We start from the raw sequence: 13,278 nt of genomic DNA on the forward strand, positions 1-13,278 counted from the left end.
ACCAAGTAGATTTTTAGCAGCAGTGGTGGTGAAGACAACAACTCCCATAATCCCACGTCGCTTCACCCCATGAATCTAAATGGTATGCGGGAACCTTGTTGGGTCAATGGGAAACACTATATTTTCCATTTTCACATGTACACCCAAAAGAAAAGTGTCTTTTTATTACATGTATCTGCTATGTGCCGCTCAAGTATCAATCAATTTCCTGCCAGTTGATTTATTATGCTGTTCTGAGTTTGTAAGAGCACCCCCTGGCTGTTGGTATAGGAGAGGCTTGAGCAAATGTCAAGGTCCCAGTGAGACTTTCTTTATTTGCTCAACCTGCATGAGTAAATCACATGAATCACAGCTTGACAGTGTGTCATTCAGTGTCATTGCTCTAAGGGAATTCTTGCTGTGATGCGTCAGTATGCAGGCCTGTGATAAGACATGATAAATACAGTCAGCCTGGGAAAAACACTCCTAAACATATACATGGATGAAATTCCTGGCATAATGAGCAGCAGCTCACTAGTGGGTTAGTGTGTGTAAGATTGACAGAGTCCTTGTTTCTCACCTCTCTATAAGCTTGTGTGTGTGTGTGTGTGTGTGTGTGTGTGTGTGTGTGTGTGTGTGTGTATGTATGCGTGTGCATAAATGCATTGATGTGACTTAAGTGTGAGCGTGTGCCCCCTCTGGCCGGACCATCTGCCCCGTGCCTGTGTGTAACCCCAGGCCTGCTTTGCAAAGGGCACAAGTGTTTCTTCTTTCTCCCCGACCCTGAAGACAGCACAGTCATAGATCTCAGTCAACTTGAGGTGATACAAGAATATCAGCAGGTAGTCAGACCATATTGAAGCAAAGAATGTGGGTCTATTAATCTGACAACTACTATTGTCAGTAGTAGTATTAAATTTGATGTTGTTTAAGTAACAAATGTCTAGCATCGTCTTTTTTTTATTTTATTGAATCCTCCCTACCTATAGTTTCTGCCTATTAAGAATTTTAATAACCAGTGTGCATAACTTAGAGACTTAAATCAAATTAAGAATGCATTAATAATGTAAGAAAATATCAAGGTAAGGTACTTTTGTGGTATTACAGCAAGAATTAATTATAATAATTAATTATTCTCTCAGCAGTGAAATCAAATCTCCACAGATGCTAAGAAACCCCCTCCTGCAGGCCATTAATGCTGTAAATTGCACCGGGCACCCAAAGCTGCCTAAGTGATCATGTCCAACTCTAACTGAGCTACCGTCTCACCCTCAGTGTGAGTGTGTGTGAATGTGTGTCCACCTGGTCGTACCTCTACACCTACAGTACATAACGCTGTAAAATGTCTTTGTGTGTTCCTGCAGCCTCCAGCCAAGTTCCTTCTGCCAGAGGTCAGTATAGCTGACTACAATAAGAACTGTGTGGTGATCGACCTGGATGAAACCCTTGTACACAGCTCCTTTAAGGTATAGTAGGGTTATAGCATTAACACTGTAATTACACATACACACACACACACAATTATTTTTCAGTTATGGGATAAGATTTGCAGGAGAAAATAAATATTTGATGTGTGTATGGTAGTAGTACATTTAATTTGCCACTGAGCTCGATTGCATCACTAATGTATACACAATCACAACAATGTTTGTTCTTCAGGGTATAATGGCTTTGAAATTTAGCTACTAATTAGCTACTAAAGGAGAGAAAGTAGACCTAAATGTTGTTAGAACGTAGTGTTGGCATGGCAACCAATGCATCTTTTTTGGCCATGTATCCTAATTGATAATCTACTTATCAGGCAGAAAAGATCTACGGCACTTACTTGACCATTCGACACAAGGTTTTCAAGGCTTATTACAGTGTTGCTTTGAAGCCATATTTGGAACCATCTGGGGTTAGTTATCTATTATGTTCAAGATTTTACTCAGATTGCGACGAGACTATATTTTATTGAATGATTGCAAACAGTGGTTGTGGTGTCATTGACCCATCAGAGAAAGTTGATGGAATGTGAAAATTGCAAGCAAAACTTCCTCTGTTTTGCTAAATTTCAGTCAAAATGAATGAATCGATGAACGAGTAAACTAATAAAATAGATGAATTAATTAAACTGCTCAAGTTGTGAACATTATTACACATGTCTGACCAGCTCTTTTGGATGCAAGAGAGCAAACATTGCCAATACTGGCTGAAAGGAAAAAAAATAAATTTCCCATCCAATTTAGCAAAAACAGTCAAATCTGTACAAAACGCATGGGCTCAGTTCTTCAGAATTTCAGTGGTTATTGAGTTCATTTTTACTGTATACTTGAAAACTGTTGGATGCTTAAAGCTGCTTGCTAGCTATAAACAAATAATTGTAACCTGCTTTTTTTCATTAAATTTGTTTGGATTCAATTTTCATTGGATTACTGTGAAACCTGTATGTAGCAGAGCAAATTATTTTGTTGTCAGCTCCTTTGTGTGGCAAAACTGACTGCAAAGTACAATTTCTAATGCATCGTAAGTCCTCGGCGTGTTGTCCGACCAGGCCTCGGATGCAGGAAAGAACATCAAATGTGATATATAGATGTACTTTGTATACAATATTTAAATGCATGAAAACAAAAACCTATTCCTTTGGAATGAGTATTTCCAAACCTATGTATCTTGACACACATGCTCATTTATTTTTAACTTTCAAATATGTTAAAGATAGTGCTTCATTGTTTTAAGTCACCCTTGCAAAACATTTTGGAATCTTTTCCAACTTGGGAAGGTGTGCCCTATTACAGATGCTGTGTTAAAGACTCTTTGTTCTTACTACTGACACAGTAGTAAGAACTACTGATCTTGTTATGCTTGTGCCCAAGTTCTTTTGTCTCAGCAAAAGTGCTGCCGAAATGGGAAAACCAGGGAGGTTGCCAACAAAATAGCTCGAGATGAAGAACCCTTTTTGTTCTGGTTTCATTCAGCAGTGAAGGGGAACTACTTTTCATTTTTTAGAAAAAGAGAAAAAATGGAAAGAAGAAAACATTCAAGACGTTTTTGTGTGACTTAGAATTTCATTCCTCATTTTCTGTGGAAAGTCCAAAAAACACAAAAAGACAGAAATGTGCATACACCACACCCATCATGATCACATGCCAGCAGTGCAGGGCCACACACTCAGACACATGTGCTCACCCACATACAAGGGTGTGTCCTGTACAGTGTACTGTTGCCTTGAATGGCTGCGGGATAAAATTCTCAGAAATCGTGGATCTGTTTGAATAATTTGAAGGTTTTTTTTCCCCCTTTCCCTGTCAAAACAAGTCAGACAGTCAAACTGGAGCTCTTTTTTTTGTTTTTTTTTTCCCTTTGATGAAAGTCACACACTCAGTACATTAAAATTCCTTTAGTTCAGAGATTAACATGCAGTATGGAATGGATTCTGCCGATGCAATACATAAAAATCTGTTTGGAGAGGAAGACAGGGGGACAGAAAACGGCACAAACGCAGCATTTTCAGTTCCGTTCAAAGAACTTACAGGATTTCCTGTAGATTTCATGCTCAGAGATGATATTGTCACAAAATATAAGGCACTTTTTTTGTCTGGAACACTGGAATTGAACAATGAGTGCAGAAAAACAACCAACAGGGGACACAGATGATGCACAGATGGACACAGACTAAAAAAGAAGCGTTATGTAACACATCACATACTCTGTATTTTATCCTGCATGTCATGGATGAAGAGATAATTCCTTGGCCTGCTCTAGGATTAAAAGCAGTATGTGTTAGATTTGTCAAAGTAGCAGAAACAATTGACCATATACTAGATTCCATTTATGTCTCTTATTTGAACATCTAATTCCAAAATTGTAGATATTAATATGCAGCCATAACAGCTCCCACTCTTCTAGGATTGCTTCGGTCAGTGAAGGTGTTGCCTATTACCGTGATGCTTTTCTTTTTATTATATCCTGACAACGTTCTACACCAAAAAACAAATCGATGAATATGTACAATATACTTAGGAATGTCTTAATAAATGTTTATCTTTCCCCTTCTAAAATGTCCAAATGCAATGTGTAACACATAGTGAAGGAACAAGCTTAACCCACGCTCTTCAAGCTTTTAAAAGATGATTTGGTGAAGCAGTTTTTTTCATATATGTGTGGGCAAACATTCTGTAGTGTTTTCCAGAGGCCAGCCTTTATCATAAAAGAGTAAATGTGGGTAAAAGGTAAAGTTATTTCTCCTGTTATTCTAATCAACTGGCATATTGTCATTTAAATGGCACAGATGGACACAAAAAAATTGAACACAAATGAGTTGTTGATGATTTGTGTTGATTAGCTTAAACAACCCCAGATAAGTTCTCTCTGTCAACCCTGTCAGGGCTAACTCTTGTTCTTTAGAGACCTATTATGAAAATGCTCTCCCATCTCAACATTTCACCCCCACCTGTGTCCCCTTCTCACCATCTTCCATTCGCACATCTGTCATCGTCGCTTGAGCCATGACAGGACTGTGAGCAGCTGCTGTATGTTCAGCCTTCAACTGATTGAATGATTCAGTGGAAGAGTAATAAGCAGAAGAGCAGAGAGTGGTCTGTTTCTACATCTCTTTCCCCATCTGTGTGTTCTTTTTTCCTTCTCATTGTGGCAAAAAGGAGTTATACTGCCTGTTTATTCTGTTGTTAGCCTGCTTATGATTTGGCTTATTGTTTTAAAACCATTCTGGACACTTCTATGGCCTCTGGAATAGATATTAACCAAATGCGATTATTACTGAACTGATTTAGAGAAGAATCTGCATCGAGGCTTTGAAATTTAATGAACTCACTGAAAACTGACATCATATGAACAAAAGCAATGATATCCACTTGATAATATACAAATAACACTCATATTTGTAGCCTTTAGACATTTATAAAGGTGACATGAGGGAGGTTAAAGTGTTGCGCTGAACATTTCTACAGCAAACACTCCCTCTGCTGGATGGCATTGAACTCTGCCTTCTAACTGGAGTTTATGCTTGAAGGCAAGTAGTATAAAAAATATAGTATATTAACATATAGAACAAATACTTGGTTACATGTTCAACATAACTACACCTGGGCAGTTCCAGTAAAAGAAAAAAATATATATGATCACAGTAAAACAGGAAAAGCTATAAATAAAATAGATTCAAATTAAAACAACTGTTGTTGATTTTAATGGAATAAATACCTTATGATAATAATAAACTAATTTAATCAGATTATGTTAAAACTTATCGAATTATACATTGCTACATGAAAGTCATACTGAAAAGATGTGTTTTTAGTTCACATTTCATGCTTTCCATGCTCTTGAAGGACCTGAAAACACTTTGAAAAGATTGAAGTATGAACCCTTTCACATCAAGTGTCATAGGTCATAGACTAAAGATTTTGAAAAGATTGGGGGTCTCACAGGGTCACTTTATTCATAAGACTGCAACTAGATTCCTTTTGAATCCTTTTCCTTGAACCTCCTGGTTCGAATTCAGAAGAAGTGGAGCCGCAGCAATTTCTGTCCACTTTTTTGTTCTTTCCCACTATTTCATGATACAAATGGGGGAACACATTAAAGAAAGAGTCTTGTTCATTCCCCAACTCGACCCATTCTTGACTTATTAATGCTATTGCAACTCCATGGGTTCCCCTAGATATTTACTGTCTACCCAGCCTGCAGCTTGTTTTTGTGCACTTATTGATTGTCAACAGCATTCACGTGATTTAACCTCACTATTTGCAATATGTAATATTTCATAGGTTTGATTTGATCTAAACAACGGGATGAGACTTCATATTGTGTGGAGTGAGCTGGATGGTCACTTTACACCAAATGATGGAAATGATGGGAGCACACCCCCACTCTGATTTTAATTGTAACAAATTAGTCAGTCACTGTAAATATTTGGTTGGTATAAGGTTTTAAGTAACTTACATTGTTTTTAAGTTTAGTATTTCTTCTGTGTGCCTAAAACTATGTTTCGACTTAGAAAAGACCACATTCTATTACATAATACCATTTAAGAATTATCGCATCTTAAACTGCCACATAAACCAAATATCTCAACTCTTGCTGGTTAAAGTTACCAACTAGCGCATGCTAAAACTAATGGGGTGACCATTTTGACATTTTTGGTTGTAGTTTAGATTATGATTCCCGAACATGTTAGTTGACGAATTGGTTACAACTACATGATTAAGCTCGAAGCTAGACATAATTATATATTTTGAAGTCAGCCAATTGGCCTAGCTTAGATGCTCTTTAGATTGTTCAAACATGCACAGCATCGGAACAAAGTCAGAGTCTGCTGACTGCTCCTGCTGTATTACTGTTCACAATTTTTGTTAAATAATAATATTCTAAATGAATCTTTCTTTTTTTTTCAATCTACTTCATTGTTGTGACCTCTGTAAAGTAAAACTTTGATGTGAAAAAGCCCGTTTACAAAGAATTGTCACTGTATGCACATTTCCATGCATTATTTAAATCCAAGCAGGGTCATTACAGTCTAAAATGATACTTCCAAATAATCCTGTTCTTTCTGTGCAACATATTATCCGAACAGGTGACAGCCGAGCTCTTACAAACATTTCTTTCTTTGTGTTACTGAAAAAGCATAAGAACATTTTCTCTGTCACCTTTTTTTTTTCTCTCCCTCTCAAAAATGACACCACTGTGCCTCCTACCTAATCCTTTCATCCTCGTCTTTATGCCCTCAGCTCGTCTTCCACCCACACCCTTCTAGCATCTATGTTCCTCTACCTCCTCCACCTTTCCTCTTCTCTCTTTTGCTTTTAAAAATGACAGAAGTCATGCAGAGGAAATGGCAGCACTCCCCCTGTTCACCTTACAGGCTGTCAGCTTCCCCAGCTCCCTTGTTTCTCCCCGGAGTATCACTGCTGGTCTTTATTTAACACTGAGATGCAGAGCGCTGGAGCAGAGAGAGCCACATTATGCTTAGAGCCTTCATCGTTTGCTTGGGGCACCTTTCAGGACTGTTTTACTTGTCTTCCTTTTTGAAACAAAATGTGGGTGTGTGGCTTGGCTGTTTCCTTTTCAGTTTGTGCTGTTTCCAGCCAAAGTTCTGAATATTCTTGTTTCTTGTGTTCCTGCAGCCCATCAGCAATGCAGACTTCATTGTTCCAGTCGAGATTGATGGCACTGTTCATCAGGTAATACTACGCTGATATGGAGGACTTCCAGAAGTGGGCTTTGGTATAATAATAATGTTTTTTAGTCTATAAGGGCTCCCATGAGAGTTGGTGGCTCCATTTTCTTTATTATTCCCTGTTATCTCACAGCTGCTGTGCATCAAAGTGGAACCACTCAAACAACTAAGTGTTTTGTTTTATCCTTTGTGTCCTTGCGCATTGTAAAGATAAATGGGCTGTGATCTGGCTGTGTCACCACAAATATTCCAAAGCATAGTGAAGCTGTTATTGAATTTGCTGGGAGTGGAGAAAAATTGAACCAGGAAATATTTCTTTTTTTGCACTTGCATGTTCACAGGAGAAAGTGTTTTTGTTCGTCTACCATGAAGATGAAGAACAAGATCCCATGCTGTAGCTGTAACCTGGTTCAAGTAATCCAGGATAGGCTTTCTGCATCTGCTTTGGCCTATGCTTGATTACTTGCACTGGGGGGCAGCAACTAACCCACAAAGACCTGCTGAAGATGGCGAACAACAGTAGAGATGGCAAAAATGATCAAAAGGGTTGTCAGTCAATGTGTATTGTGGATCTATAACTTTTAGCACAGGATGGTTCGTTGCGAAGAACCTTTGGGCTTACTGTATCTGAACTCTTGCAAGATTTGTGGGATTATTATCACGAGAGTCCATCTTGCTGGGCTCCAAGCCATTTGCTTGTGAGCCTGTTGTTTCAAAACAGTCGACATCTTATGCTTTCAGCTCACAATGAGTTTTAGATCAACAATGACAGCGCCTAGAGAAGTTAGAGCAGATGCTGCTGAAGCATCGGCTATAGCAGAACAGAGGAGTATTTCTTAATTGAAGTGAGAGCAAGCAACACATATTCTCAGTGTTTATTTATGCTCCTCTCCTGATTAGTTTGAGAGAGATTTTGATCTTACCAGCTGGATCAGCTCCATTGATCTGATCAGTTGAAGCAAGCCTGTTAAAGATGTTGATAGACAGTTGCTGCCTTCCTTCATCTGCCAGATGTTTTTTTATTAAAACACATTATTTGATATGTACATTGCATCTAATGAAGTAAGTCAGAGTTCTTATGTGTTACATGGTTTCACAAACACAACAAGATAAACACTCTTTTGCCTTAAATATTAATGGCCTAGTTTTAAATCTAGAAAGTAAATGATCAAAGTGTTTTGTTTTTTTTGCCAGCTTTTGGTACTTTTGGTACAGCTTTTGATGTTTGGGTTGTCAGACTGATTATGACTTCACACCCGGCAAAAAGTTTTGTAAAGATGTCCATGTTTGTGTGTCTTGGTTTTAAGGTGTACGTGTTGAAGAGGCCCCATGTGGATGAATTCCTCCAGAAGATGGGGGAGTTGTTTGAATGTGTCCTCTTCACAGCCAGCTTAGCCAAGGTTGGTTCTCAGCCCGTGACCACACTGCCATGCCTGTCACAGTTTGCTGTTGTCATTCTGATCTTTTTGTTTTTTTTCTTTGTCTGTTCAGTATGCTGACCCTGTGGCAGACCTGCTGGACCAGTGGGGGGTGTTTCGCGCCCGGCTCTTCAGGGAATCTTGTGTTTTCCACAGAGGAAACTACGTCAAAGACCTCAGCCGGCTGGGCCGAAAGCTCAGTAAAGTCATCATCATTGACAACTCACCTGCCTCCTACATATTCCACCCTGAGAATGCAGTAAGTGATCTCTTCACCTTCAGCTCCTGTCCATACAGTTGATGTGCTTTAGTTTGCATACACACGATCGTCCAAGATGGGCAGGGGAAGGCCGGGTTTTAGATTTTAGAGGACATCTTGTTTGGAATTCATAAAGTAGGAATGTTTGAGGTTTACGCTGCTGTTTAAATGGTGGCTGTGATGATGCCTGGGGCTGCATTGCGTTGCTTTAAAGAACCGTGGTCAAAAACTTTTGCAGCCCAAGGCAGTGTTCTCAATTTATGTGATTTCTCTCCTCTGCAGAGAAGTTGCTCAGTGGAGCTGCTGCCACTCCTATTGCCTTTGATCCATTTTTCTGCAACACTTTAGGAATCCATATTTAGCTGAATTTTTCTCTCCTCTACCACCCATAAATCAAATCTTTTTTTCTCCACAGGTCCCAGTGCAGTCCTGGTTTGATGACATGACAGACACAGAGCTGCTGGATCTGATCCCTCTATTTGAGGATTTCAGTAAAGAGGAGGACATTTACAGTCCCTTACAAAGCCTGAGGAACAGGTAGCAGACGGCAGCTCCAGCTGGGCATTCCTGCTTTGACCCTGCTAAACTGAAGCCTCACCTCGCTGCCACAACCCTGCAGCCCTCCACTCACCCCCCAACCAGCTCAGTCACCAGTGTGAGGATTTCAGGCAAATAAGCAGGTTACAATCTAGAGAAGACGGCTGTATGGGTTCCTACCATCTCTGGATTCTTGGACTCTTTGTACAGGACCCTTACTGACAACAAATTATATTACTGTATGTACATACTCAATGTTTCTAAGAGCAAGAAATACATAAAGTAATTTTTCTATCAGAGAGAGGCAGTTTTACTATTCTATCAAGATTCTATCAAGTAATATTTTAGTTACCAAAAAAAACAAAAAAAATCCGTTACTCAGTGCAACTTTCTTTTCCTTTTTTTCTTTTTCTTTTAAAAGAATAGGTGACCCTTTGTTTTATTTGTGTTGAGCAGTGCTATGCAGGCTGTTGTTTCTCATCTGACTTTTTATGTTCAAACAACTGTGATTTACCTTCTCTTACAGAATGAAGTGCCTTCATTACTGTGCTGATTTTGTTGTGTCGGGTTATGAGGTGCACATTTTTATGCTGCGTATTTACCCAGATCTCCAGAAGCGTATTAAGTAAATCTTAAAATTGATGGAAATTGAAAGAAGACTGAAAAGAGTCTTTTAATTTATAAAACTTGCCTGTTTAGACCAGAACGATGAGATGATTTTGAGTTGGGTGGCATTGAATTGTTAAATTTACCAAAGCTTTTTACAATTCAATGGGATTTGTGGCTGAATTACACCATTTGATCCTCGACAGTGACTGTAAATTGATAACCCCTGAAGATAGAGAAACCCTGCTGTATTTTTGACAGAAAATTAAATGTTTGTGATGGCATCACTGTCCTACTAATACATGTTAAGCTTATGAGAAAAGTTAGAAAATGAAAAAAAGATTAGTTTAGATTAAATGAGATGGTATTTATTAAAGAAAAGGGCGTGGGGTGTATTGTAAAGAATGCTGTTGAAATCGTACTGTACAACATGATTAAAGTTGCAAGTTTGCACACTGTCGGCGTGTTTTAACAGTATGATGATGTTCACAAAACTTAAAGAAATGCTGTAATGATCAGTTGTTTAGTAAGATCGATTGACCATTTGTAATGTGAAAGCTGTTGCTTGTAGTGACAAAGCAGACAAACACACAAAAATTTACCTAAAAATGTTGTATAAACACCTTCATTATAGATATCTGAATATGGTCCACAACAGGATTACACTAGTCATGTAGTATTTAGTAGTTTAATAAAAAATAATTCTCCTATAATGACGATAATCAATACCCGGAAATTAAATGAAAGAGACGGTTTTTGTTGATACTTTGCAGCTATAAATCTGAATATTTGGCTTGTGGAAAATACCTCAGAGGGCAGTTACAAACCAGTTGGGATTTGTAATGCAGGTATTGCTGGTTAACAAGAAGGGTGCGTTTAGGTAATTTTGCTTGAAAGTAGGATGCCGCCTCCTCCTTGTCCCCTCTCCAATCGCCCACAGTCTACGGCAGTGAACGCGGGGATTACATAAAAGCAGCAGTCAAAATTAAACAGCAGGGAATGATCTGAACAAGGGAGTGGAGAGATTTTTACAAAGCGAAAAAGAACTTCCCAAGTGTGACTTTTCAACTAGCATAGCTGTTTCCACACTGCACTTTATCAGCCCTGCACTGTACTATGAATTATATGACATCATTGCAATGCCCATAAATATCAATCCCTTTCATAAACACTTTGCATGTTTATGCATTTTCAAGCTTTGCACGTGTCCTTTTATGACATTAAATAACATGCTAAATGGTCAGAATTAAGGTCCTAGCAGGGTGTGGAACGACTTGGGAAAAGCAAAATAGTTGTGATAAGTAGTGCTTGTAGTCATAAACTATTTTATTACACTTGGCAGCCGTATGGGACCCTATCAGCTCCTTAGTACAAAGTGTGCACGTTGTTTGGTTGAGCACAGGTGTTCATACTGCAATTTGGTGGGTGTGTTGATATCACTTTTATCATGCCTCTAACTGGACACTGCCCCTCGTCTAATCTAAACGAACAATCGTATTACATTTATTACAGTATTCTGTAGTTGCCTGGATGGACCAAGTCCTTTGGACATTATTTGAAGCTAATATTGTATGTGTAAACAGCTAAATCCTCAGAAACTTGATAATGTTTCAATCACATACTGATGTTTGTAACCAATGTTCCATATCTGAATACTCTTGAACAGGAGGGATGTCTGGATGCTCAAAACCAAAATGAGTCATAGCAGGGACTAGATTTCATGTAAAAGTGTTAAAAATGGTAAAAACAGACCAGAACTGTTCTGGGGGCACCAGTGTACACCTCAACCAGGCAATCAAGATGTCCAGAAACAGCACATGGTATTTCTCCTGGAATTGGGCTGATGTTTTTAAAGGAGATGTACTCGGCCCTTTCTTAACAAGTTGGCACAATTTCCTGAGATCTTAAAAAGATGTATGGCACGTGCTTTGGTCAAAATATCACTTGGCTTGATCACTATACAGTAGTTGTCTACTCCCGAATGAAACAATACTCCACAGACTAGGTGGTTTATGACAAAGTGAGCAACCTCTCACTCTGCTTCTTACTCTGCTCCTCTCTTCTTTGGGTTGTGCCTTCCTTACCATGGTATTTGCTGAGAAAAGCCAGGAGGAAACAAAGTTTTTTCCAAGCAGAATGCATCTCTGACAGAACCCTTTTAACTTTTTAACAGTGAGAACCAGAGTCAGACCCTGAACGTAAAGGAGCTCCCAAAGAACCGACCATTAACACTTCAACAGGATTATGGTAAATGTTTTCATGTGGCCATAGGTTGGCTGAGGACACACTGTAATGCTGGCTGTCACACAACCCACTCAAGTTTAAATCATACGGTCTGTTTCAGTATGTTACCTGTTGTTAAAATCTGGGCCACTGAAGTGCAATTGAATACATCGAAGGCTAACAGTATAAAAGTTTTCCTCCAGTCATGCTAATAACACTAAAGCTCTTGCTCTCTATACTGATATAGTTACTTATTGATCTGTTTTGCAGTCTCTTGCAGCGTTATAGTTACCAGTACTGTCAAGCAATGCTTTTCTCCTCAACAGTGATGTAGCATAGCTCACAATAATGCATATGGACCATTTATTACCGCATTTGAATAGATCAATTTAATGAAGTAATTGCACAGGGAGATTTGCATCTTTATCGAAAACATGCCAATAAACCACCTATGCAACGTAAATGCGCCGATAAAGATACATAGTGTTAAATGTAGTGGAGGAGACAAGAGGACAGGGTGCAGGTAACCTTGCACAGCATTGCTGCAGCAATAAGAGCTTTGTAATACAACTAAGCAACAAAGCTGCTGCTTGTCCAAATTACAGAGTGTAACAGCAATAACTCCCTGAAGGTTTGCACATCAACTTCATTACCTAAGCTGTTAGCATTAGCTAGTGTTAAATGGCTAAAATAATAGAAAATATTAGATTTAGAAATAAAAGTAGCCAAATTGAGGCTGAGGTCGATGTAAGATGCATCCTGTTTAGTACAGCTGACAACAGAAGATTTTCATGTGAACCTGACTTTCAGCAAGTTGAAAGTGAGAGCGGGGCTCAGAGGTTGAGGCCAAACAGGAGGCGATGTGAACCTGACAAATTACATTACTTCACACTAAATATCTGAATGGGCCACTGAATGAGATACCCAGAGGACACAGAACAAAGTGTCAGATTTGTGTTTATTGTTTTTTTTTCAGTTGGTATTGACCTCAGAAACCCAAATTTCTCTGAAGAAGAGAAAAATATTATTTTTCTATAACTTGCCTCCTTTAAAACAATATAGAGTGATGAGTTAAATCAGTG

The 13,278-nt window shown here is 38.8% G+C and overlaps 1 protein-coding gene across 2 annotated transcripts in view; it reads left to right on the forward strand.

Annotated features, from left to right (window-relative positions):
• Positions 1 to 10,431, forward strand: part of ctdspla (CTD (carboxy-terminal domain, RNA polymerase II, polypeptide A) small phosphatase-like a) — a 34,039-nt gene extending 23,608 nt beyond the window's left edge. For both annotated transcript variants that reach the window (XM_075452226.1, XM_075452228.1), the window contains 5 exons: positions 1,344 to 1,445; positions 7,101 to 7,157; positions 8,461 to 8,553; positions 8,645 to 8,830; positions 9,246 to 10,431. In XM_075452226.1, the coding sequence (XP_075308341.1) occupies positions 1,344 to 1,445; positions 7,101 to 7,157; positions 8,461 to 8,553; positions 8,645 to 8,830; positions 9,246 to 9,371 (564 nt within the window). In that variant the 3' untranslated portion in view covers positions 9,372 to 10,431. The remainder of the gene's footprint in view (positions 1 to 1,343; positions 1,446 to 7,100; positions 7,158 to 8,460; positions 8,554 to 8,644; positions 8,831 to 9,245) is intronic.
• The last annotated feature ends 2,847 nt before the right edge of the window (positions 10,432 to 13,278 follow it).

The sequence above is a fragment of the Odontesthes bonariensis genome, chromosome 20, assembly GCF_027942865.1.
Source record: "Odontesthes bonariensis isolate fOdoBon6 chromosome 20, fOdoBon6.hap1, whole genome shotgun sequence".
NCBI classification, from domain to species: Eukaryota; Metazoa; Chordata; class Actinopteri; order Atheriniformes; family Atherinopsidae; genus Odontesthes; species Odontesthes bonariensis.